Here is a 27,418-nt window from a genome sequence, read left to right as displayed (position 1 = left end):
ACCCAGTTGTCCCTCCCATTGATTAATTTTCAATTGTAATTCAGAAAAGAGAATGAAGCCCTTCTTCTCTACCCTGAAGCTACTAATACGCATTGCTTCCTTCTCCATTAGGAGAGAGATCTACTTGCAGGACAGTTCTCGGACCTGAGCTAGACAGGGAGCACCGTAAAAACAGCACTATATGCCATGTGGTTCTCATCAGTGGGAACGCAGGACTGATAGTGGGAAAACAACTGGAGAACAATTACAGGTCAAACTGAGGCCCAATTATAATTAGTGGGAGGGGTGAAAAGAGAGGGAAGGTCACCGTGGGAAGGTCTATCTCAGTGAGAGGCTTCAACAAAGAAGAAACCCTTGAGTGGATTGACGGGAGGGGAGGATATGGTTGGGAGGAAAGAAGGGAGGAGAACACAGGTATAACTTAGGTGCTCGGTGATCAATTCATGTTGGCTGAATGAATGGGTACATGGGACGCCTGTGTGGCATTGTCTTACTATTTGGAATAGCTGTCTTGCCAAATGGGGTTAGAGTTGGGCTTCCTAAAGCTGGTGCCTCTGAGAGTGAACATGAATGATTCACCCTGCAGCAACTCAGGTTCCAAGGTAAGAATGATCCAGTTAGGTTCTGTGGCCCCTGTGGGATGCTGTGCAGTTACAGCCACAGCTGATCAAAGGGCAGGCGAAAGAACACCAAAGCATCAAGGTGGCTGTTTGATGTGGCTGGCCGTTAGCGGGGATTGGGCTGAAATTGTATCCTCCACTCAAATAAGGTCTGTTAGCCACTGGTGACTTTTGATCCCCCGCTGATCTTGGGGAAGTCAAATTGACAACCCCTAGTTAAAAGAAGTTGCTGTGCATTATTGATGCTCCGAGGGATCTGGTCACTCTGTTCTCTTCCCGCAGTGCTTCTCACAGAAGTGCCTTGAGCTATTTGAGAGAAGGGTCCTGTATGAATTATTCTTTAAAAACAGAAACATATTTCCCTCTACTGCCTCTGCTTCCCAAGCACCCTGCTACCTTCAAAAGACAACTTAGCGGGAGACTAACAGGCAGGGTAGCGTGAGTTGAGAATCAGGAGAAAGAAAGCCTGAGCCAGCCAACTGGAAGGAAGCATAAGAATTCAACCTGTGTTCCGTTCTGCCCGTCTGGACTTGATCTGGGGCTCAAAGCGGCTTCTTTGGGGTGTTGGTTTCTTATCTCTAAAATCAGAACAACAATGTCCTCTCCTTCCCACCTCCTTCATGCAGGCTATTTTAAAGTATTATGAAACAATCATTTTCATTTTCTCCTTGCTGATTTTAGGCGTAGGCAGTTGCCTATGCCTGCTACTTGGAGGGCTACCCATTACACTTAGCCCACGTCTCTTTTCCACAGCCTGCAGAATTTCTGGAAATTCATTGGCGATGCATGATCTCCCTTCATGCCTCTTCCAGACATATAAGCACTCTGAATTTTTAGTATTAATACGAGGGAGAATTTCTTTTTAGAGGTCTTTCTTTGATGACTTTGGAGTCAGAAGTCTCCTTGAGGACACAGGAACAGGAAGGGAGAAGAGTGTGGGAGGAAGAATGGACCCTAAGAAAGGCCAAGGGTGCAAAAGGGGAGAAGGCGGGAGTGGGGGTGGTCCTGAAACAACTTCCTCTAAGGACTGAATTCTGCTGCCAGAAGCCAGCCTTGTTCTTGAGGTTCATTTGTGCCTGTGTGGATGGCAAGCAGCATTCACTGGGACTGTGACAGCTCATTGGACATCTTCATAGAACTCTGGGGTCACACCGACCTGGGTACACGTGACTCGGCCATTCATTGGCTCTGTGGCATTGGGGAACTTACTTAAACTTTTCAGTCTCCTCATTTGCAAATTGCAGGTAACAACAGCTATCTTTTAAAATGCTCTGGTCTAGCAGAGAAATGGGGGGGGGCGCGGGGGGGGGTGGGAAACAGTGCATCCAAAATGCTTTCCAGTCCCACAACCTCATGATTTGATTACACTGAGCAGTCTTTTACGTTGACAGCGTGAAAGAGGGAAAGGGATTTATTTAATGGATGATGTGGATAAAAACTGGAAGCAGGAAGTGGTGACACTGACTTCCTGTGTCCCTCATTTCTCAAAGGTAGGAGGCATTCAACCCTCATAAGAGATGTGGCTCGAGACCGAGGTGGCATTAGTGACCCCTCATGGACAAGTCCTAACTAACTTGTCTGCTGATGGCTCCTGGTTTGGGTGGTTTGTGTCATGGGAACAAACAGTAGAATAAACAAAATGTGTATGGCCTGTTGTGTCCCATTTCCTGACCAGGCCCCCGCCCTGATGCAGCAACAACCTCCAGGTACTCCCCTGCTCCCCACCCTGCTCCTCACAGCCACTCTTACCTGGGATGTCACGTCAGAAGTGGGGATTTTTCTTTCATTGGCTCATTTCTTCTTAAGACCCAGCCAGAAGACTGGGGAATCTGATGATTTTTCATGCACTGCTTTAGACTAATAATAGTTAACACATACAGCACTAAATCGTGATGTGATCAAGACTGTGGCACCTGTTAGTAGTCTGCATCCTATTTCCTGATGACTTTGGGGTCCAGCCTTGGTCTTCTTTGGGGATGCACTGGGGGAACGGGCCTGACCCTGGTGCATTCATGCCCCCTCCCACTTCTGTTCTGTGAAACCTGGGCTTTTTCAGCAGCTGGTTGGGGCCTTGATTTATTGCCTTCCTTTCCTATTCTCCTTAGTGCCCAGTCCTGATCTGTCCTAATGACCTACAATTCTGTAAAACATTTTGCTTTAATGCCAAGTCACCTGTAATTCCCAGTGTTAGTCTCTGAAATTCTATTTGGTTGTTAAGAGAAAAACCACACCAAGACAAAACTTGGACTGATTTTCAACACCTTGTTTTTGCTTCACAATATCTTTCAGATCTATTCCACGTTCCTGTTCAACACTAGGAAGAAAAATTGCGGCTCTGTACAACAGCTTTACTAGTAAACCGTTAAAAGAACACATTTTTCCTCCTTTGATGAACATGCTAATATTTTTTAATTTTTGTAAGTATATATCTTTCATTAATTTGCCTATATATTTTTTCCCAAATGAAGACCTCACTGCCCTTTAAGTGGTGACAATGAAAAAGGCATGTCAGCTATAAAATTGTAGCTAGAGGAGCGTCTGGGTGGCTCAGTCAGTTTAGCGTCTGATTTCAGCTCAGGTTGTGATCTCATAGTTCATGGGTTCGAGCCCTGTGTCAGGCTCCACACTGACAGTGTGGAGTCTGCTTGGGATTCTCTCTTTCCCACTCTCTCTGCTCCTCCCTCACTCGCACTTTCTCTCTCTCTCAAAAATTAAAAAAGATAAAATAAAATTGTGGCTAGATTTCAATGATCTGAAACCTGTTTAACACTGGCTTGGGGGTCTAGCATGAATCCTTGCAAACTGTTGGGGGGAGATGGATAGAAAAACATGGCCTTGTGGGTGGGGTTTAACTTCAGGAGCTCAGTCTTCATATTAGCTGGTAATATGGATACCTTACTGCTTGGTGTATTCTCTACTTTCTTGCTTCTTCATTTTACCTGTACCCCTTGAAAGAGAGAGAGAGCAGAGAGCTGGGGTGGGGAGACACTGATGTGAGTAATCTGTTTTCCCGTGTTTTTTCTACTGAGTGCTGTTAATTAATGTAACAGTGTACATTGTAACAACACAGTCCTTCCAGCACACAGCCACTGCTCTCACTGCATGGTCCCACAGGTCTGTTGATTCTGGCCATCTCATGGTTTGTGGCTCATGATTAGATTTTATTTAGTGGAAACAGTAACGCTTGACATAGGAAGAATACTCATTCCTTTCTTCTAGACCCTCTTAACTTTTTAGGGGAATAGTCTCCTTTGTTTTTAGCTTAAGGCTAGGCTAAGGATTGAATAAACTCTATTATGGCCTATCACACTGGTGCTATTTTAAAATCTTGCTTTAGGGTTGTTTTATTGTTGTCTTGTTTTTGTTTTGGCACCTGTCCTGTGGGCTCCTCCTAGTTTATAAAGTAAAATACTTTGCTAAGAATTTCGTGTGGTAGCTTGCAACTTAGAAACCACGTTAACTATGAGACTAACTACTTTTTTCGATAGTGATTAAAAGACACGGGATTTGATTTGGGGTGTTGATAATGACTTCTGCTTTCTAGTCAAAGCACCCTTTCTTGTGGATTTAAAGAGACCGGAGTTAAAGATTGCTCACACAGTGAACTTCTATATCAGAGTCGAACCTGGGGTGATTCTGGGAATCTGGTGAGTGCACTGAGGGACACTGGGCCGCTTCACGGACGTGGTTTTCATGTTACAAGGGCACGGGTGAGCAGCACGGTGTGAGTCACCTGTGGAGAGGTTGGTGTTTCTTGCTGTTCCATACACCTTCCCTTTGTACGGATATCTGACCTACCTGAATTTGCTTCTCACTAATTTTACCTTGGAGTGCAAAGTCTTTTGGGTGTTGCTCTGTGCATTGGCTCTTTCACCGGGTCTGAAGGACCTGCCCTGCCTCACTCTTCTGCCTTATTCCACACCAGCCTTCCTACACTATTGCAGACCTGCTGGCCTCCTTGCACACCAAGCCACGCTCTCGCAGGATATGCTCTGAGTGCAACACTTTGCTCCCTCCTTTCGGCCAGCTAACTGCCTACTCATCTTCAGGGTCTCCATTTCAATGGTAATTTGGTAATTTTCAACGAAGCCCTGCCTCATCTCCCATTTTAGGCCACCTGTGCTTGTCCTGTACGGCATTTATTCCCACGGTAATTCAATCAGTGCTTGTGCGATTATTTGGTTAATGTCAGTCTTCTTTACAAGACTGTAACTTTTGTAGGTGACTTTGTTGGCGGGTTTTCACTGCTTAGCACAGTGCTTGGCAAAGAGAAGACACTCAACTGTGAAAATCATGAGCGTTCTATTGCTTTTTTTGCTATGCTAATGTCAATATTTTTTTCTGTTTGGTTCTACTACTTGTTCTTGGCTGCCATTTTTCCAGTGTCCTGTTTTATGCTTCCTCTTCCTGAGTTCAAACGTGTGTTCCTAGAATGTGTGGAAACCAACATGGGTTCACATAACTTCTTCCTAATGTGCACCGTGTGGTTAATTGTGCTGGCATTTGAAAATCTTTTTATTCTTTGCTCCTGCCCTGGCTTATCCAGCTGGCAGTGATGCCTGTCCTCTCGGTGCTGATGGGTTTGATGTCAGACTTTGTGCCCCTAAACGGTTGAGAGGACTGAAGATTTATCATTACGTAGCCAATTCTCCAAGTCCCTTTGTGACATGTCATATGGCAGGATTTGCGTCCTCAGGATTCATTCACTGATTTAACAGGGTGGAGGAACTGGTGTTTAGGCAGGTGTTTAAAATCACAAGGTCACAGCTTTCTGGAGAACAGCTTCATTTCACACTAAAGTTCTTTTCTCCTACCTAAACTGGTTTCCCTTTAAATGCTTTCAACTTGTTTTTTTCAGTGAAACAAACAGCAGGTGACAAATACCTATTGTCTTTTACTTGTTTCCACCCAATGGACTTCATTTCAATGGACAGCACCTAAGATTCGCAGTCTTGGAAGATTAATGGTTAAAAGGGATTGTTTCTGTGCATGAGGGAGGTGGGGTAGAGTAGTGGTTTTCACTGTAAGATGTTTGTGGTATTATATTTTAATTTTTACCAGGTGCATATAATACTCAGAAATTTCTATACATAAATATGTAGTATATATTTATACATATATAAACATATAAATCTATATCTATGATTGACGTAAGGAGGGCTTCAGACTTTGGCTAGGAGAGCCAATTCCCTCTGTTTGTTAAAACCTTTCCTTGCTCTTCAGGCACACGGTTCCCAGCTGCCGGGGTGAAGATGCGAAGGGAAAGGACCGTTGCTGGTATGAAGCAGCCCTTCATGATGGCAATCCAATCATTGTTTATCTTCATGGCAGCGCGGAACATAGGTCAGTGCCTTTGCTTGGAGTTTTTTGTTTTTTAAAGAGAGAGGTAGCATTTCATCCCCATAGGGGAATAAAAGGCAGAGCTCAGTTTTCAATTCTGTAAGCATGCCTCCATATAGTCTTTTCTCCTTTGTGGAAATTTGAGGGCGTTCTGGCAATAGGCTTCTCTTAAAAAAAACCCTACATATTCCATATGTAGAATAAAGTAGATCTTTAACTGAAAGACTAACTTCTAAAATTTGGATCCCAATTTCAAGGAAGGCAGTGGTTCCTTTACTCCAAAGAGTGTCTGAAATGATGAACTGAGCCCACGGATAACTGGAAAGGGAACAGGCATGAGATATGGGGAAAAGGAGAGCAATTTCCATATCAATGGTCTTCTCACAGAAGTACATGGAGATTCCTTAATTACCATGCATCCTATTAATCAAATGCATGGATTCCCTATGAGACATCATCTGGAATTCTGACCACTGGTACTGGGGACCATCTGACTGGTTCTAGTCTAGCATACTGATGCCTCAGCCCACTCTCTGTTGTTCCATCCTTGCTTTGTAACAAAGAACGCCTCCCTGAAGTCCTGCTCCCTTTTGATGTGCTGCCAGAGCCTCCAGTGGGCCTGTCATCGGTGATGATTATCAGCTGTGACTGCATCGCTTTGGGTTGGGGGAGGGGTGACGTGCCTCAGAGACCTACAGACCCAGCTCTGTCTCTGAAGGGACATTGCACACTAAGTGACAAGCTCTGGAATCTGCCCCTAGGCTCTGTTGCCTGCGTCTTTTTTTCACTCTCTTTTTCTGTCTTGATGGCTTTCTCAAGACTTGACTTTGCACCAAGGGCTTTCAGGAGATGTCCATTTTAGAGAGAGATTTACAGAGGCTTTCCATGAAATTCAACATCTTTCAACACTGTTTAACATTGTTCTGATTGGGCAAACTTGGGCACGGTGCTACAGTGTATGTATTTGCCCACACGTTCATTTCTGCCCCTCTGTGTGAATCTGCTGTTATCCCAGATTTACTGGCTCTGGGGTTAGCCCCAGCTTCTTCCTGTTCCCTGCCAGAAGTCTCAGCTTGCTACCAGCAGTACTGAGCCAAAAGGAGGCCAAATGGGAGGTCACCAGGACCTTGCTGAAAATAGTGGTTCTAGACTTGGGACCCAGAGAAAAACCCCGGAGGGTCCATGAACCTCTTCCACAAAATTGTACAGAAAATGTCAGGTGTGGATATATTTTTCTGGGAAATGGGTCCATAACTTTAATTACATGTTTTAAGGGCTCCATGATCCACGGAAGTTGAAGACATTTGGCTCTAAAACAAAAATTCAAATGGTTTTTAAAAGAATCCTCTGCCTTTTGAATCATCTTTGTCTCCCTTTTATTAATAGAGAGTAGATGATATGGTTATTTGGGGGAAAAAGGGTTTCTTGTACCTTCGGGACTGTGAGTCTGTCTCCTTCACTTCATCTTGCACTTAATGGCAGGGTGAACAGGGTACAGGCACATCTTAGTTTAGTGAACATGGCTGTGTCATCCTTTGTTCTGAAAAGCCACTTTCCGGAACTGATTTTCCTTTAGCTTCTAAAAGTATTCTTAGAAATAAGTTTTGCTGTGTAGCAGTGAAAGGAAGTGGATTACCAGTAGTTAATCACATGCCTCTTTTGAGAAGCACTGGCCACCTGGGCATCCGGCACCCATACAGACGCACACAGCAGCGGTGGGGAGCCATCCATCATTCACCCTGACACATCCAAGTGGGCTATGACACCAAAAACCATTTCCCTTCCTCCTAGTTATTTACTTTTCTAACCTGAAAAAGAAAGGCATGAGGTCAGATGGCAGAACCATGATAGTGATTTTTATTGGATTTGTCATGGTAATTCCTAATTCTTGCTCTTTTTTTTTTTTAAATTGTTTTTTTTACCTCCTTTACAGGGCAGCTCCTCACAGACTAAAGCTCGTAAAGGTATGTCTGAAGGGGCCTCAAGGTACCAATTCTGTCTTTATTTATTCTCTTTTGGGCTACAGCCACAGATCTTTCTCAGCCCTCAGCACGGATATCTACTGAGAGCTCCTGAGAGTGGGTTTGGTGTCTAGGGCTCAAAGTCCCTCACATGGGTTTCTCTCCCTGCAGTCACCACGGGGGATGAAAACAGAAGTGAACATCTCTGAGAACCAAAACACTTTCATAAATATATTACCTTCATCACCGGATGGAGTTGAAGACCTATTTGATTTTTCTGAGGGCTGGGAGGAGGGTTGAGAGAGTATATTAAATGTGAAAGTTACTCCTATGGGAAACAACCCCCCCTCCTTTTTTTTCTTTTGGTGGAAGAGGATAAAGACATAGAATGTCTGCTTTTAAAAGTCATTCAGGGGGGCACCTGGGTGACTCGGTTAAGTGTCCAACTTCAGCTCAGGTCATGATCTCACGGTTTGAGGGTTCCAGCCCTGTGTCAGGCTCTGTGCTGACAGCTCAGAGCCTGGAGCCTACTTCAGATCCTGTGTCTCCCTCTCTCTTTCACTCTGTCTTTTGTGCTCTGTCTCTCTCTCACATATAAATAAACATTAAAAAAAAAAAAGTCATTCAGGCTCTGGCTTCAGTCCCATGAAGGGTTTTGCAAGTGAAATGGTGGCCACACTGCTCTTCTCGCTAGCCTGCTACCTGACTACAGTTTGTGGGGCGCGGCCCCTGCATTTCCAAGTGTGAGGGAGCAGGCTTTCCACTCAGCCATATCTGACTCATGGCTGGTAGGGCAGCTACCTGTTCATCTTCTCCCACACCCTGATTGGGTCACCTCTCCCTCAGGTGACCAGGCTTCTTGTCCAGTTATTGACCGCAGGACCTGATCTCTCCTCCCACATGCCCTCCCACCTCAGAGCCCTTTCCTGGCGTGACAGCGTTAATGGGAATCCTGCCAGGCCCAGCATGGCCAAGTGCCCCCTTCATCCTCCCTCCTTTATTCAGACAAGAAACTCCTCTCTTGTCTACTCCTCCCTTTCTTCACTGCCTTCTCAGACTGACTCTTGCGGAGGAGTGGTGGTCTGGATGCAGTTCTGCCTGGGATGATCATGTCTATTAATTTTTAGGTTTGCTTTCTACCCTGCACCTCACTCTCCACACTTCCTAGGCCAGATGGTGGTGAAGCTGATGTCCATGAGAACATGTGTTTTTCCCTCTCCCACTCTTGGCAAAGCTGAATTGTATATCCCCTGTGTGCACAGAAAGGAAAAGAATCGTAGGTGTAGGTGTGAAAAGTAGCCGGGTCATGCTTGTGGTAGTTGGGGTGGGAGGGAAAGGTATGATAAGACTTCTTCCCCCAGGCTGACCCTGGATACCTTGTGCCATGGTCATCATTTCCCAGCCTGACCAAACATCTTAGTGCTTCATTCTCTTCTTTGAATGGATGATTTCCTTTAAAAATTAAATCTTGGGGTACCTGGATGGCTCAGTCGGTTAAGTGTCTGACTCTTGATTTGTGCCCAGTCATGATCTCACAGTTCATGAGTTCGAGCCCTGTGTCAGGCTTTGCGTTGACAGTGTGGAACCTGCTTGGGACACACTCTCTCTCTCTCTCTCTGTCTCTCTCCTCTCTGCCCTTCCCCATTCATGTATGTGCCCTCTCTCGCTCTCTCAAAATACATAAACTTAAAAAAATTAGATCTTTACTATTGTTGTCGTTCCTCTCTTTCTTCTTGCCTTCCTTCCTTCCCTCCTTCTCATTGTCTCATTCATTCATCCATTCATTCATAGCTTCAGTCATTCAACACGGCTGTTTTCATTAATTTGTAATCCACCTTACCGTCTTTATCTCTTTATATAAAGTTTTTATATAACTGTGATTGCATCTGCATGTAATTTTATGTTGTGCTCTTATTTAATACTACATCACACACATTGTTCCATGTTTTTCCATAGTTGTCACAGTCACTAATTTAAAAGGTGATCATTCTCCATTATATTTATTGACAATTGTTTATTTACTTAACTATTCCACTGTTCTTAGATACAACATTATCTAATTATAAAGTCAATAGTCCCCCTGCTAAAATCATTTAAATAATATTGATAGAGAAAACTTTAAGCCTTTAGTTTATTCTTCTTTTGGAATTTTCTCCTAGAGATCAATTCTTAGGAGTAAGATCTGTTACCGTTCTTGAGTTGTTTCATCAAGTGGTCTTTCATTGTAGTGATCACGTGAATACTCCAATTTCCCCGGATGCCTAACTGCTCTGTGTCTTGGATGACTATTTTGGAGATATTACAAAGTTTCACTTAGTTTCTCATTATCGGTTGGATTTATATTTAAAGATTCCTAGTGAGATTCAGCTACCTACCTCTATGCAATGGCAGGGGAAGTGCAGTGTTTGGACATAAGCAGTCCCAGGTGTGAATCCTGGTTCTGCCTCTAGCCATTTGGGTCACCAAGAACTAGTTACCTAAACCCTTGGACTCAGTTTCTTTATCTATAAAATGGGGATAACACCTACCTTTTAGGGACTATTGTGAGGATTAAAGAACATTTTCCATTTTTGTCCCCCTTTTCTCTTTGTCTATCATTGCAATTCATTTCATTTGAAATTATATTTTCGTATTCCTTCCTCATTCATCCACTTGGGGCTTGGCAATGGTTTCACAGAATCAGGCAATCTGTTTATTTTTGATTGATATTAACTCTTTGTTCATATTTAATATAAATATCTTCCCATCATTTGACTCCTCTGCTACAACTCTGTGTAGACCTTCTGTTCTCAAGGGAATTCTTGAAACAGACATTTACTATGTACCAAGACACTTTAATATGTCATTTCACGTAATCTTCCAACAATCCTGAAGATAGCCACTAGTGTTTTTCACTTTTCAGAATAATATTTACATATTCAGATGTTTAGTGGCTTGCTCAAGGTCACACAGCCAGGAAGGGGCACAGCCGGGGTGAGAGCAGGCTGTCTGACCCTGCTCTGCCCCTGCCTCGCTCCTTTCCTGTTGAGTCTGACCTTCTCACATTTGAAGCCAGGCAGCAGATTTCATCTATTCCCTGCCCATGAAACCATCACAACCAGTTTTATGGAAGTGTTGAGGAGGTTATACCACCTTTTCTGTTTACACCCCCTAATTAAAATGGTAACAGCTCCTTTGTCATCTAGGTGCTGAGTGACGGTGGCTTTCATGTCCTGTCTGTGGACTACAGAGGTATGTGTTAAGAACAGTATATAAGGACTTTTCAATAAGCAGGAGGGCTTTTGATGGCCCCGGTTTTGGAGGTAGTGATTCTGTGCTTGTCTTTCCTTACTGCCAGGGTTCGGGGACTCCACAGGGAAGCCCACAGAGGAGGGGCTGACTGCAGATGCTATTTGTGTCTATGAGTGGACCAAGGAGAGATGTGGTACCACCCCTGTGTGTCTCTGGGGCCACTCTCTGGGTACAGGGTAAGTGGGGTCTGAAGATGGCTTTAGGTGGGTCCTTAGGACTTTGGTGTCATATCAAAGGCAGCAGTGCACAGAAGGAGCACTGAGCCAGGAGAGGGGGCTCTGGTTTCTCTCACATCCCACATGTGGCTAGAGACATTGCCATCGCAGGTGCTAGTTTGTAATGCATGGGAGGGTGTAGCTCTACGGTCATCTGTGACACTGAAGCCCATTCCAGAACTCTCCTTGAGAGTTTTAAAGAAAAGGATTCTTAATTTAGGGCCAGTGGAACTCCTTGAAATCCTATGCGAAATTTTGTGTCTGTGTTCTGGCGGAGGGTCCAGAGCTTTCATCAGATGCTCATGTTGGATGTCTGTACTGTTCACTTGACTGTTAAGTTACTGCTTCACAAATGTACTAATTTTCATTGCTTTACAGAGTTGCAACCAATGCCGCAAAAGTACTGGAAGAGAAAGGTACCATAAAATGCTCACACGTTATTTCTTAGCTGGGGGTGGGAAAGTAAACACTGTGCACGCTCAGAACACAGAGATGCCTCAAGCACCCCAACCTGAGACAGTTTCTGATAGTGTAATAAGCTTTTTTTTTCTATTTAATATAAAATAACAGTTGCTCTTCAAGATCATGAAATTAAAAGTAAATGCTGAGGAACAGTTAAAATTACCTTTGAAAAAGTCCTCACTGTGAAGTAAATGTTACTATGGAGTAATTTGGATTATAGGGGAGGAAAAAATACATTTATGAAATAACAAGCAGGACTTGCTTGCTGCAGCCCTTCTTCCATCACGTTTATGTTAGTGTTTCCCAAAGTGTTCTGACAGCTGCCTGTATCAGAATCCCCAGAGGTGCTTGTTATAAGCACACAGTTCCTGGATCCTAGCTGTTTTCACGAATTAGAATCTCTGTGAATAGGACAAGGGGATTTTGATGTACGTTAAAAGCACGTAATCTCTTGCGTTATATCTTAAACCTAACTTGTCAATACAGGTCAGGTTGAGTTACATAACATTTGAAAGCAAGTCACCTGCTATACGCAGTCTTACTTAGTTATGGAAATAAAGCAGATATTATTTCCTGCTCCTCTAAGTTCTCATAGCTCCCTGCACACACTTCCTGCACAGTGTTGATGATGCTGTATTTATCTGACCTAAATTCTCACACAAATGAGTACTTCACTTCTTAGATAATGCAATGGCCTTAGAACACTTTAATTCCATTTACATTCCTGACTTATGAACTCTTGCTATCATGTATTTTAATTTCCTCTTTATTACTCACTCCATAAAACATTACTATTCTTATAGTATGAAGTCAATATTTAGATTTACCCTTTTCTTTGCTTTTTACTACTTATAGCATTTCTGTGCTTTCATTTGGGATTTTGTTCTGCCTGTCTGTGGTGAAGAATTCTCTCAGTTTGGGCCTGAAAATATCTTTATTTTATCTTCATTTTTGAAGGATATTTCCATTGGGCATACTTGGTTGGTAGTTATTTTATTTCAATACTTTGAAGACATCATCCGTTTTGTTCTGGCTTTCACTATTCCATTGGGAAGTCAGCTTCCAGTCTTACTGCTGCTCCTTAATTTGAAGATAATGTTTACTTTTTCTTCTGGTTATTTTGAGATTCTTTTTGTCTTTGGTTTTCAGCATTTTTACTGTGATTTTCCTAGGTGTGGGTTTCCTAGTACTTACCCTGCTTGGGGTTCATAATACCTCTGAACTCTGGCTTGATGTTCATCCATTTTGGAAAATTGGTCATTATATCTTCAAATATTGTGCCTACCCCATTTTTCATCTTCTCTCCCCCCTGGGACTATAATTATATGTATTTTTTTAGATCTGTTCCCATGTCCTGTATGTTTCCAATATTCTTTTCTGGGTTTTCCAGACATTTTTCTATTTGTGCTCTAGTTTATTTTTATTTTTTTTCATTTTTTTAAAACGTTTATTCATTTTTGAGAGACACAGAGTATGAGTGGGGGAAGAGCAGAGAGAGAGAGGGAGACACAGAATCTGAAGCAGGCTTTAGGCTGTGAGCTTTCAGCACAGACCCTGATGCGGGCCTCAAACTCACAAACCTCAAGATCATGACGTGAGCCAAAGTCAGACACAAATGACTGAGACACCTAGGTGCTCCTGTGCTCCAGTTTAAATATTTTCTTTTGACATAGTACACTGTTTACTATGTAATACCAAATTTTATTAAATATTAAAATTTTAATAAATATTTTACTATATTACAGTTTATTTACAAGTTATTTTAAAGTCCATATATCGGGGCGCCTGGGTGGCGCAGTCGGTTAGGCGTCCGACTTCAGCCAGGTCACGATCTCGTGGTCCGTGAGTTCGAGCCCCGCGTCGGGCTCTGGGCTGATGGCTCAGAGCCTGGAGCCTGTTTCCGATTCTGTGTCTCCCTCTTTCTCTGCCCCTCCCCCGTTCATGCTCTGTCTCTCTCTGTCCCAAAAATAAATAAACGTTGAAAAAAAAAAATTAAAAAAAAAAAAAATAAAGTCCATATATCATAATGCCAATATCTATTTCCTTTGTTGATCTGTTTCTGTTATCTGTTGTTGTTGTTTTGTATTTTTGGTCTCTTTATGTTTTTGTTTTTACTTGTTGTATGCCTAGTTATTTTTGATTAAATGTAGACATTGTTTATGGAAATTGTAGAGGTGATTTGAGGGACTAGGGATAATATTCCAAAGTTACTTTTCTTCTGAAAGGCAGTTAAAATAGAGGGGAGATCACCTGAATTCAATCAGAAATTGAGCTGATTTGAAGCTGGGCTTCAGTCTTTATGACAGCTGGTCTGTTTCTAGTTCACCATTACTCCCAGGGTGTAGTCCTTTGAAGTCCCAACAAAAGTCTGAGAAATTTCTTGAGCCCTCCTTCTTGTCAGATTCTGAACTCTAATTTTTGTCCTTTTGATCCTGTGGGAATGCTGAAAGTTCTCTCTAGATCTAAGCCTCTACAAGCAGCCACCACTGTTGCTTTCAAAGTTTCAACTGCTTTGAGGGGAAAAGCAGCTCAAAATCTTGTGGCTGTTTTTTTTTTTTTTGTTATTGGCTCTCAAAATCTCATTGATTTAGTAGCTCTGAGATGCCTTCAAACATATACATATACATATAGTAGCCCTCCCTTATCCATGGGGAGTATGTTCCAAGACCTACAATGGATGCCTGAAACCACAGATAATACCAAACCCTATATAGACTATGTTTTTCGTATATGTATATACTTATGATAAGCTTTTTTGAAAAAAATTTTTTAATGTTTATTTTTGAGAGACACAGAGTATGTGGGACATGGGGGAGGGGCAGAGAGATGGAGACACAGAATCCGAAGCAGGCTCCAGGGTCTGAGCCATCAGCACAGAGCCCGAGGCAGGGCTCGAACCCATGATCCGTGAGAACATGACCTGAGCCAAAGTTGGATGCTTAACCGACTGAGCCACCCAGGTGCCCCTGATAAAGTTTAATTTATAAATTAGGCACAGGACACCTGGGTGCCTCAGTTGGTTGAACGTCTGAGTCTTGATTTTGGCTCAGGTCACGATCTCCTGGTTCATGGGATTAAGCCCCTATCCTACTTGCACTCTCTCTCTCTCAAAATATAAATTAGGCACAGTAAGAGATTAATAATAACACACTAACATATATAACAGTATACTATAATAAAAGTTATATGACTATGGTCTCTCTTTCTTAAAACATTGTACTGTATTCAGTTCCTGTGATGATGTGAGGTGATAAAATGCCTACACGATGAAGTGAGGCAAATGATGTAGGCATTGTGTAGTGTTAGGCTACTACTGACCTTCTGATAATATGACTGAAGCAGGATTATCTCCTTCTGGACCATACTTGACTGCAGGTAACTGAAACTGCAGAAAGTGAAATTGTGGATAAAGGGGGACTACTGTGTATATATACAAATTCATATCCCCATCTAACACACATTTTCTCATTGTTCTTAGAGGGAGTGTTGGCTAAAACAACCTAGTAAGCATCTAGTACTTTCTAAACAATGAGCTGCAGAACAATCTCCCTTCCTATAGTACTTTGCTTTGTTAAATTATCTAAGTCATGAAAATGTGGTTTTATGTTTTAGAAGAAGGTAATGGTTTTCAATTATCATGTGCATAGAAATCTCTTGGGGTGGGGGTGCTTGTTAAAAATGAGCATTCTTGGGGGTGCCTGGGTGGCTCACTTGGTTGGGCACCTGACTTCTGCTCAGGTCATGATCTCATGGTTTGTGATTTTGAGCCCTGCATCGGGCTCTGTTCTGACAGCTCAAAGCCTGGAGCCTGCTTCAGATTCTGTGTCTTCCTCTCTCTCTGACCCTTTCCGGCTCACATTCTGCCTCTCTCTCTCTCAAAAAAAATTAATAAATAAAAATAAGAATAAAAAATAAAAAATAAATGAGCACTCTTGGGGCACCTGGGTGACTCAGTCAGTTAAGCATCCAACTCTTGATCTCAGCTCACGTCTTGATCTCAGGGTTGTGAGTTCAAACCCTGCCCTGGGCTCCATGCTGGGTATGAAGCCTACTTAAAAAAGTGTGCATTCTCCACCCCTCTCCTTCGAGATTTTGACTGACTCAAGTCTAGTGTGGAGTCCAGGAATCTGCATTATTAATAAGCTTCACAAATAATTTTGGCATAGGCAATTCATGTACAAGACCTTAGAACTCCTTATTTAAGAAAGGTAGTATTTATATATGATAGAGGAGTTACTTCTTTTTTATTATTTTCAAGGATTCCCAGTTGATGCTATTATCCTGGAGGCTCCATTTACCAACATATGGGTTGCAAGTATCAATTATCCCTTGTTAAAGGTGAGTCTCTGATTCATTTTCACAAGATGTCAAAGTGTTTCCAAAGCTATTTCCACACACTTAATGCTTATTAACCATTTTCTGGTATTATATCTTTCTAAGTTATTCTAACCTAAGACAAGTTATTAGCCAGTTGCTATTGAAGGAGGGCACAATGCTTTTGGATTTTCCAGTTCTTTTCTTTTCTTCTAATAAATTGAGATAGTGGCTTATTAAGGGCCAAAGTTTTTTCCTCCTCTTCCATTAACTGTATCTTTTATCATGTAGTTTTTTAAATAGACTTGACTTAGGTTAGTTTATTACACTTTCTTTTTAAGGTGAAAACATGCCTCTCATACATCATTTTTAGCCCTATGATTGTCAGCCATATATTTTTCATTATTTTATGATTAAAAAAAAAAGTCTTTAGAGAATTCAAGGAAACTACCAAATGGTTTTATCCCAAGTAGAGAAGACAAACTTCCCAAGAAGACAAAGTTTAAAGAATTGGGCAACAAAGTGTCATTTTTAAACCTGTCATGTAGATTTTCCTAATTTAATATTTTCATTATTAATTTCATAATTCCATGCCTAATGTTCAATTGCTTAGAGTCATGCCTCCATATAAATGTTAGTAAATGAGACAGAGAAAGAGAGTGGTAGGATTCTCAGAGGGGATACATGACAACATGATCCAAATTTTTAGATTGTTGGTTAATGTCAGAAGGCATTTTAAGGGTACTTTAATTCAACTGCCTACTTTTGGAATCTTTTTTTTTTTTTTTTTTTTTTTTACAATAAATCATCATAGAACTTTCTGAATTTGCTTAACTATTTCTGGAGAAGGTAGCTCATTACTTCCTGGGACAGCTAGTTCACAGAACCACATAATCTTGAGAATAACTGTATTATAAACTCCATCTCAATATAGGAATCTTCCCAATAATAGATGATACTGAACCCTGAATAATTTAAGATACAATAAAACACTTTCAATTGGTTTTAGACAATTAAATATTCATCTTAAGGTAACCACTAATGAGCATTTATTATATTACTCTAAGTAATTACTAATTCACTAACTTGTAGGTATAATTCAGGTACAATCTTTCCATGTACTTTTGTTTCTTTTTTGAAATTCTAATTTTGAAATCTAATAGGGAAACACACAATTTAACAAATAATTATGAACAGAACATCCATGTAACTAACACTTAAGTCTAGAAATTAGTATCACTAGTACCCCAGAAGTCTCCTGTATGACATTTCCCAATCCAATAAGGCTCACCTTAGATATACAATCCTTACACTGAGTTTTATGGTCATCATATCCAAGCTTCTCTTTATAGTGTTATTGCCTATGTGTGCCTCTCTGAGCAATATAATTTTATATAATTTAATTTATAACTTATATATTATATAAATATATAATTTGTATAACATTGAACATAATACCAAATAGTAGATCATTGTATAAATATACTATACTTCATTGACCTATTGTTTATGGACATTTGAGTTGCTTTAATAAAGTTGTTATGAATGTTCTTGAACATGTATTCTGCAAACGTGTATATGTTTCACTGAAGTATATACCCTAGGAGTGGAATTGTTGGATAGTAAGATATGCATATGTTCAGCTTTAGTAATTACAGTGCTAAACAGTTTTCCAAGGTGACTTTACTACTTTACTCTCCCACCTGTTGTGTGTGAGCATTCCAGTTGCTTCATATCCTTGCCCTTGTATGGATATCTCATTGTATTTCCCTTATGACTAATGAAGGTGGGCATTTTTTGAAGTTTATTAGTCATTTAGATATCATCTCTTGTAAGATACTTGTTTATGTCTTTGCTCCTTTTTATTATTATTATTTTTTTTAATTTTTTTTTCAACATTTTTATTTATTTTTGGGACACAGAGAGACAAAGCATGAACGGGGGAGGGGCAGAGAGAGAGGGAGACACAGAATTGGAAACAGGCTCCAGGCTCTGAGCCATCAGCCCAGAGCCCGACGCGGGGCTCGAACTCACGGACCGCGAGATCGTGACCTGGCTGAAGTCGGACGCTTAACCGACTGCGCCACCCAGGCGCCCCGTCTTTGCTCCTTTTTAAATTGTCTTTTTTTATTTGTAGGATAAGTTTTTTTTATAGGGTAAGTCATTAGAAAATTATTTGTACTGCAAGTATATTTGCTTATTTTGCCTTTTCTACTCCCTGAATGATATCTTATGATGAAGAGATGTTCCTAAATTTAATGTAGACCAGTTTACCAACTATTTTTTATGGTTAATATTTTTAAGAAAAGTGTCCTGCCTAATAAAACTCTGGTTACCAAAGATTATGAAGATATTCTTCTATGCTATCTTACAGAAATTCTGTTTTACCTTTTACATTTACAGCTATAATTTACAGGTGGGTTTTGTATATGTACGAGGCAGTCCATGTGGATATCCAGTTTTGGTTTCATATCATTTACTAAACAAACCTTCCCTACCAACTCTACAGAGCCAATGTTTGCATATATCAGGGCTTAATATATATGGGTCTGTTGGTAGATTCTCATTTTTCTCCCTTGTCTATCTGTCCATTCTTATATGAATACTGCAATCTCTTATGTACTATGGCTGTATAATATAGGTTTTTTTTTTAATATCTGGCTATGTAACTGCTTCAGCTTTTTCCTTCTTATTGAATATTTGTCTTGACTATTCTTGATCCTTTGTATTTTGACATACATTTTGGTATATGCTTATCAATTTCTATAAAAAACATCCCAAGATTTTGACTGGAATTGCATTAGGTCTATAACATGGGTGAATTGATACTTTTCTAATATTGAATCTTCCAATTTATGAACATGGTATTTATAAATTTATGTTGACTGATTGAGGTTTTCTTAATTTTAGTTTTAGGTCAGGTTCTCCTAGAAGCAGAACCTATGGCAGAGATTTGATGTCATGATTTATTGAGAGAGTACCATAAAGGAGAAGCCTGCAAGGTCATTTGAATGAGGGTTGTAGGATAGGGAAGGGGAAAGAGCAGAACAAGATGTAACTTCAGGTAAAGTGTAGCTTTGGTCTAATCCACATGGGACTCTAAGCTGCGAATTAACAGGGGTGGTTGTTTCTGTTATCCCCAGGGTTAGAGGATAGGTTGGAGGAAGGTGACATAACCTTCTAGGGGTAATGGCTTTGGTTATCCAAGGCTAAGGAGAAGGGAGACAGCCAATGTTTATAGCGAGAATTATTTTTTAGTCTTTTCAAAGAACCAACTCAGACTTTGTTGATTACCTATGCTGAATGTTTTCTATTTTATTAATTTCTGGTTTTACCTGAATTATTCCCTTTCTTCTGTTTTCTTTAGATTCAATTTATTATTTTAAAAGTTTCTAGGGATGCCTGGGTGGCTCAGTCGGTTTTAAGCACACAACTTTTGATTTTTGCTCATTCATGATCTCATGGTCATGGGATCAAGCCCTGTGTTAGGCCCACCCAGTGCAAAGACTCAAAACAAATAAACTTTAAACAAAATTTAAAAAGTTTCTAAGATGGTACTTGAATAATTTATTTCAGTATTTCCTCTTTTCTAATTTATTCATGAAGGTATACTCCACTGAAGCCACTCTTCAGCTGCATCCCACATTTTCAAATGTATTTTAATTATTATTCAGTTCAAAATATTTTATAATATTGTGACTTTCAGGGCGCCTGGGTGGCTCAGTCGGTTAAGCGTCCGACTTCAGCTCAGGTCATGATCTCACGGTCCGTGAGTTCGAGCCCTGCGTCGGGCTCTGGGCTGATGGCTCAGAGCCTGGGGCCTGCTTCTGATTCTGTCTCCCTCTTTCTCTGCCCCTCCCCTGCTCATGCTCTGTCTCTCTGTCTCAAAAAAAAAAAAATGTGACTTTCTTGACCTATGTGTTATTCACAAGTATATTTTGTAATTTTGATACATTTGGGGATTTGGTTATGTTTGGCATTGATATCTAGCTTAATTCTATCATGATCTGAGATTTCTCTCTGTACGATTTCAGTTTTTGAAATTTATTCAGACTTGCTTTATGTCCCAACATATGGCCAATTTTGGTATATGTTCCATATGCTTGTAAAGAATATGTTCCGTTTTTGGCATAGTGTTCTATTTATGTCAATTAGGTCAAGATTACTCATGCTGTTCAATTCTTCTATATTCTCACTGATTTTTCTCACTGGTTGTTTTATTGGTTACCCAGGGAAGAGTATTACAATGTCTCATCATCATCATCATTGTGGAGTTATTTCTATTCTAGTTCTGTCAATCTTTGCTTTAGCTTTTTTAAGGGTATGTTATTAGGAACATACATCTAGTAATAATTTAATTTTATATCCTTCATGTGAAATCGATCCTTTTTTTATCATGAAATATCCCTTTTGTTGATTAATAATGCTTCTTGACTTAAAGTCAACTTTGTCCATGTCCGATATTAATACACCTTTGTTTTGAATAGTGTTTGCATGATTTATCATTTTCTATTCCTTGACCTTCAACGTTTCTGAATTCTTGTATTTAACATATATCTCGTTAGCAGCATATAGTGGGGTTTTGATTTATTTTCCAGTACCACAACCCTTGTCTGTTAATTGTAGTAGTCTAGTTAACTTAATGTGGTTATGATATATTTAGGTTTAAATCTACTTTCTTACTATGTTCTTTTCTATTTGTGTCATCTGTTTCTATTTGTGTTCTTTTGTCTCTACTGTTTTGCTTTCCCTGACTTGCCTGCTGTGTCTCCAGGGGAAAAGTGGTGTTGAATGTCAGTTTCACCTCTCTGAGTTTCCCTCCTCTCTGGGATCTAGACCACTCAAGACCTCACTGCCTTGGTAGGTCTCTGACATCTTCACAGAAAGGTTTTTAAAATATTTTTTTCCAGCTTTTCTAGCTGTCTTGGGCAAAAGGCTTGGTTTGTAACAATTCTATTATTAGAAATGGGGAATCTCCTAATATTTTTAAGTTTGGAATTTAATTAAAAATGTCATATAACCTTAGTTTAATAGGTACATTTATGGTTTAGAAATGTAGGAGTTCTGTAGTATCATGTTGTCTTTAAGAACCACAGCTCTGGCGTCAGACTTGCTGGCTTGATTTCCAGGGCTGTCGTGTAACAGCTGTATAATCTTGGACTAATTGCTTTTAAGGACTAAACACTTTATCTATAAAATGGGCGTAATAATAACCTATTCCAGATTATTGTGATAACTAGATAAATTAACATATGAAAAGCATCTATAATATAATAGTTCCCAGGACAAAGTAAGCACTGAGTGACCATTAACTATTTTTGTATCAGTGGAGTGCCTTTACTCTGAATATGACTGTTAAATAAGAACATGTAGGTGGCGTGAGACATACAAATAGAGTGAAAGGCATGGGTCCTCACTCCCAAGAACTTCCTGTCTAGTTGGGGAGACAGGAAATTAACAGTGGGTATAAAACAATGACAGGGATTTCCATATGTCACTTTGGAATCAATTTCATTACTCAAAATAGGAAGGCAGCGTGACACGGTGGAAAAAACAGCATGGGCTATGCAGCCAGACAGATTTGGGTTGAAATTTGGCTTCTGCCACTAACCAATTATGACCTTGGTAAGTTATTTCCCTGCTCTGAGTTTTCCCATTTTTATATAATGGGGTTGATACTGCCTACACTTGTTTAGAAGATTAAATTAAGTAAGATAATCATTGAAAGTACCCAGCTGCTGGTGGGCACTCAACCAATGTGTGTTCCCCCTTCCCATGTTTTCTATTGCAAAGTAGATTAAGGTAAGTGATAGTGTGGGATCCAGAACAATAATTTCAGGGAAGGAAGAATTCAGGGAAGAGAAGGGTTTCGTGTGCAGGTATGGTCAGTGAAGGCCATAAGATAGGATCTAAGTTCCTTTCTTGAAGGTAAGGGAGAACAGTTAGCAAACACAGAGGGGAGGGGAGAATGTGAACCAAAGCATGTGGTGGAGTGGGGCAACTGTGTGTTATAAAATACCTGAGAGTCATATAAGGCTTCCATGAAATATCTTGCATACTTGTTATCCTTTTAAATCCTCATAGCAACTCTCTGAGTTTGGCATCACTGCCTCTACTTAGAGCTGAGTGAAATGGCAGCTCAGAGGCTTCCCCAGCTGTCACACCCCTATAAGAAGAGGAAATGGGACTCAATCCTACATCTTCTAACTCTAGGCAGACAGACTGGAATTGTGCAGCCTTTGGAATGAAAGATTGTGGCCAGATGTGGCTGGGCTTGCAGTCAAGATAGAAGTTCCTTGTTTTAAGTAGTTTGTGTGGTAATGCCAAAGCTTTGTGACAGTATGTTTTGCATAACTGGTCTTTTAAGGATATTTATTTGGTGGCATTCCAGAAGACAGGAGGCAGGAAGACCAATTAGGGGCCCATCACTGTAGTCTGGGCTAGAGGGGATGGTGTGACCGCTGAGTCTCAAGAGTCTAAGTCTCCTTACCTCTGGCTGGTAAGGAATAGTGGGAGTAGATTGACTTGGGCCTGCTTTCTTTTTATGCCTTTGGACTTTGAGATGAACTGCTGAAGGGCTTCTCTTACTGAATTTCCCTCAGAGGAGTCCTGATCCCAGGGGTGGCAGAATCAGACGACAAACACCAAAGAAAACAAAACAAGAAATCTTGCCCTTAGTTATGGGTAAGAGGAGGGAAAAGGAAGAAGGGACATGAGAGGGTGTATTAGGATCTCCAGGTTGCACCTGAATGCAAATCACTTGCCATGAGACCATGCAAGAAATGCAAGCCAAACAAATCCCATGAAAACATGGAAGTTTCCTGAAAACAGCAGGCCTACACCAAAATTGTGAAGCAGACGTTTGTCTGCACTGGACCCAGCGTACCTATTCTGTACCACTTTCTCTACAGTGACGGGAATTATTTTTTAAAATCAGGAAACCACATTTTTTTAAGTTCATTATATTTAGAAAGATGCTGTTCTCTATCACTACAGTTCATAGCAAGAGACTACAGTAAATGATTTATGCTAGCTGGCAACTCTAATTTCTCCATACCATAAAGGGGCAGTGATATGCATAACCTAAAAATTGCTTCTACAGTGAATATCCTTCTTTTCTTTTTTAAACTGTGAAGCAGTTGTTTGTCTTTCCTGGCCCCAGCCTCCCTATGCTGTACTCATCTCCTTCCTTTGGCAACGCCCCATTTATTACATTGCTCTTTCCTCCCCACTCCCCTCGTAGGCACAATGGAGGAATACATGTGATACTTTTGTGGCCTTTTCTCTTAGCAAATCTATTCCAAGGAATAAAATCTGAACGAAATTCAAGTCACACTAAGATGAAAATGACAGATAATAGCTTACCGTTTACGCCAGGGATATTTGCACAGTAGATTCATTCCATCTTTAGCAAGTAGGTACCGAGTGTCTGCTAGGTACCGGGAACTTTTCTAGGTTCTGGGAATACCACCGGTTGGAAGAAAATGGTGGCCTGACCTCCTAGGAAGTATATATACTTGCTGGAGAGACAGAGAGAAGGCAAGTACACAATAAGCTGATTCTCAGGAGTGGGTAGTGCTGTGACAGGGAGTGACTGGGTGGTGGGGAAGCGGGGGGTAGGGAAAACCTCTCTTAACTATCATTTGAGGTGAGACTTGCATGATAAGGGGCTGTCATGGGAAAATCTGGAGGTCTTGAGTTGAGGGAAAAGATAGGCAGGGGTCCTGAGATGGGCTCAAGCCTGATATATTCCAGGAACAGAAGGCAGCAGGGCCTGAGGGTGGACAGGAGTGGGCTTAGTGAGAGGGCAGAGACACAGCAGCCACATTCTGTAGAGCCTCGAAGGCCAAGGTAGTGCCTTTCGAAAATGTGAAACAAAAGAGTGATATGACACAAACTGCACATCAAAACTACCACCTTGGCTTCCCCATGGGAAGTGGATTATAGCAGCCTGAGGCTAGAAGCAGGGAGCCACAACTGACTGCTGGCACAATCCAAACAAGAGGAGAAGGGTAGATTATGCTGGGTGACAGTGGGAATGGAGAGAAATGAATGCATTGGGGATACAGTTTAGGGGTAGGGTTAGAATTTTGTGACAAAGGTACAATATTGCTCAGGGTTCCTGTCTTTTCCTCATATTCAGTTGAGATGGATGTTTTTTAGGACATGTAAACGAATTTACTTATTGATTTAATAACAATGTGGTAAAAGCTAATTAGGCTAGCCTTCTATTTACTATAATTTACCACTGAAGAGGAAATTCACTATGTTTAGAATGATAATTTTTATATTTGGAGTCCTGTGGTCATTGTTAAAACCTAAATTGCCCTTTTAAAGCACTGCAACATTAAATTTTATTCAACAGTTTCTAATGTTTAAATCCTTTAAAAAATTATCTATGTATTGTATACTTTCATCAGAATTTTTGACTAATCAGAATATTCTGTTTCACACCTAAACCAGTAAATTATGTTCACCATAGAAGCAATTTTTAGATTATGCTTATCACTGCTTCTTTACAAGTGTGAAGAAAAATAGTGGTGCTATTTGTATTTTAAAGAAAGATAGGAAGCAAAAACAACAAAACGTTAACAGTGATTCTCTGTGGATGGTGGGGATTATGTGTGATTTGTTTCTCCTTTCTTCCTTTTGGTATATTCCAATTTTCCTACAATGACACAAGTTACTTTTAAATTCATGAGGTTTTTTTTTAAAGTTTATTATATGTAGTAAGTTGCTATTGTCTACATTACTAAAATTCATGTAGGAAACTAACAAATGACACAGATATAGGCCATGTTTTAATTTTTTTTCCTTTAAAAAAATAGATTTACCGGAAGCTTCCAGGATTTTTACGCACGCTTATGGATGCCCTGAGAAAAGACAAAATAGTCTTCCCTAATGATGAAAAGTAAGCTAATGATGAAAATATGTCATTACTATATCTGCAGGATTCTGGGAGGGGGTTAACTATCATGTGACTTACTGAATGGGTAGATGAGAATTTTTAGATGGGCTAACGTGTCCACAAATATTTAGTATTTGATATTTTTCCTCATGTCTGATTTTATAACTTCACCAATTCAGTACTTTCTCTGAAGTCGTAAAGGGAGTTGTAGATTTAGGGTCTATCAGAAATCAGGACCTTTTAAAAGGAGCTCTGGGGTCTAGCCTAACATTACTTGGTCTAATGACCAAAATTTGGCAGGTTAGCTCTTGCAGCTGGAGAACGTAAGAGTGCCTCCAAATGGGCCGTTGTTATCAGTCCTTTCTCTATGTCAGCACAACTGAGGGATCTAACCTTCCCAGGAGTAACAGTGAGTCACTGGGATGGGGTAGATGAGTATCAGAATTTGGGGAGTACTGTTTGAGAAAGTTGCTAGAGTGAGGAACAAGTCTTCTTCCTGCTGTAGCCTTTCTGAATTACTAAATCAGGAGGTTGACCAGGAAGCTGATTAAACTTGTTGATCACGTGTCCATCTGTACATTTATGGGGGAAAGTAAAACATTGCTACAAAGAGTTCTCTTTAGTCCTGTGGTGGTTCTTGTTATTTTTGGGTTTTGAGTTGTTTTATTTTCTTTTATATGGTCTTTTAATTAAAATATTCCAGAAATTATGAAATAAGGTAGAATAAAGAAAAAGATAAGGTCCTTTTAAGTATAAAAATTCAGTGTTTTTAGTATTTTTCTTCTTCATTATTTTAAAAAATCACATGGAAATAAGTTAAATTAATTAAATACTTAATTAAATTGTCTGAGTAAACAGAAGAGAGATAATGTTGCCTGGAAAGAAACAGTTACTATATGAAGTTTATTATGTACAAAGTTGTGGTTCCTGGGAGAGAAGGAAAGAGAGATCCTGTATTTTAAGGCAAACCTCAAGACTGTTCTTCTTCTACTTGTCCCTAGTGTTAAATCCCTGTCTTCTCCCCTTCTCATCATACATGGTGAGGATGACAACACGGTGCCTTTGGAGTTTGGAAAAAAGGTAAACTAAGCCCAGTGCTGACTGAAACATGCCATGCTTATTTCACTATTCTCTCATCTAGCCACAGTCTGATTAGAGCCCACAGGAGGGTCTCTGACATTATGAGGGACTCTCTCCACCCCTAAATAGCCATGCTGCCTGGCGTATGCAAGAAGCATTAGTGTGCTGTGCTACTTAGCTGAAGGCGTGTTTGTGGTGGACCCTGGTTCCTCATCCATGCATCTGCAGGTATAGAAAGATCCCAGGCCGCTATGGGAACCTCCATGTAGTCTCTCCCACAGCAGCTCTAAAAATGGGATGTCAATAAACAGAGATGGTCTGTTGCAGTTCCTGTCCCCATGCAGGGAGGGTGTTGGCGGAGAAGGATGACGACCCGTCAGTGTTCCGCGTGAGCTGTGCAGCTTTCAGTTCCTCAGTTGTAGAGGCAACCAGCTGGGGGGAAGGAGTGGAGACTCCCTTGTCTCTGACTTAATGGGACTACCTCCCCAAGATGGCTGCTTCTGTACCCTCCTAGGAAAATTAAACTAGAAAAACACCACCTTTGATTGTCAGCCTTTGAGTCTCGGTCTTTCTGTCCCGTGCAGCTCTATGAAATTGCACATAATGCATACAGGAACAAAGAGAGGGTCAAGATGGTGATCTTTCCTCCTGGTTTCCAACACAACTTGCTCTGTAAAAGCCCCATGCTGTTAAAAACTGTGAGGTAAGAGTTGCTTTACTAAATGTGATTATCTTTCCCTTCAAGGCAATTAGGGCTGCTCTGGCTTACTTAGACAAGGAAGTAGAGAAGGCATGTGAGCTGACCTAGGTCCTTTTTTTTTTGCAGAGATTTCCTGAGCAAGCAGTGGGCATGAGGGCTGAGAGGGATGGAAATCTACAGTGAAGACTTGGTCTGAACACCACCGATGATATATATTTTTTATGGGAAACTGCACTGGGCTGCTTGGATGAGCTGAAGTCACTGACATTTCTACAAGTCACCTGCCATTTTAGTAAGGAGGGAAAGCATGGATGCTAGGTGTTATTGAAAGTTCTCATTTACCTCATCTCAGTTTACTTTGTGGAACAAACTGAAACCTCACTGTAGAGAATCAGAATTTGGTAAAATTTGGACCCCATCTAAAAATGTGCAGTTATTAAACATGCTGGGGATATTTATGAATAAGGTGGTCTGTGGTTGGGACTTAAAAGTGTAGGGAAGGTGCTCCGATGTAGTTAAATACCTTG

The 27,418-nt window shown here is 40.7% G+C and overlaps 1 protein-coding gene across 9 annotated transcripts in view; it reads right to left on the bottom strand.

The window, feature by feature from the left end:
- Window positions 1–27,418, bottom strand: part of PYGL (glycogen phosphorylase L) — a 72,390-nt gene continuing 44,972 nt past the window's right edge. Inside the window, exons 21-22 of one of the 9 annotated variants that reach the window (XM_047079666.1) lie at window positions 1,125–1,198; window positions 1–926 (exon numbers count right to left, since the gene is read on the bottom strand). In XM_047079666.1, the coding sequence (XP_046935622.1) occupies window positions 775–926; window positions 1,125–1,198 (226 nt within the window). In that variant the 3' untranslated portion in view covers window positions 1–774. Of the gene's footprint in view, window positions 927–1,124; window positions 1,199–4,987; window positions 7,769–13,805; window positions 13,842–14,953; window positions 15,275–22,452; window positions 22,813–23,568; window positions 23,724–26,580; window positions 26,624–27,418 lie in introns of those variants that run through there. The other 8 variants (XR_006962089.1, XM_047079668.1, XM_047079669.1 and 5 more) reach the window with 8 other exon arrangements.

This window comes from Lynx rufus, unplaced genomic scaffold (assembly GCF_022079265.1).
Source record: "Lynx rufus isolate CCGP_SWC_20201006 ecotype Redwood Valley unplaced genomic scaffold, mLynRuf1.p SCAF_17, whole genome shotgun sequence".
Taxonomy (NCBI): Eukaryota; Metazoa; Chordata; class Mammalia; order Carnivora; family Felidae; genus Lynx; species Lynx rufus.
This window is presented reverse-complemented; position numbering and strand designations above follow the sequence as displayed.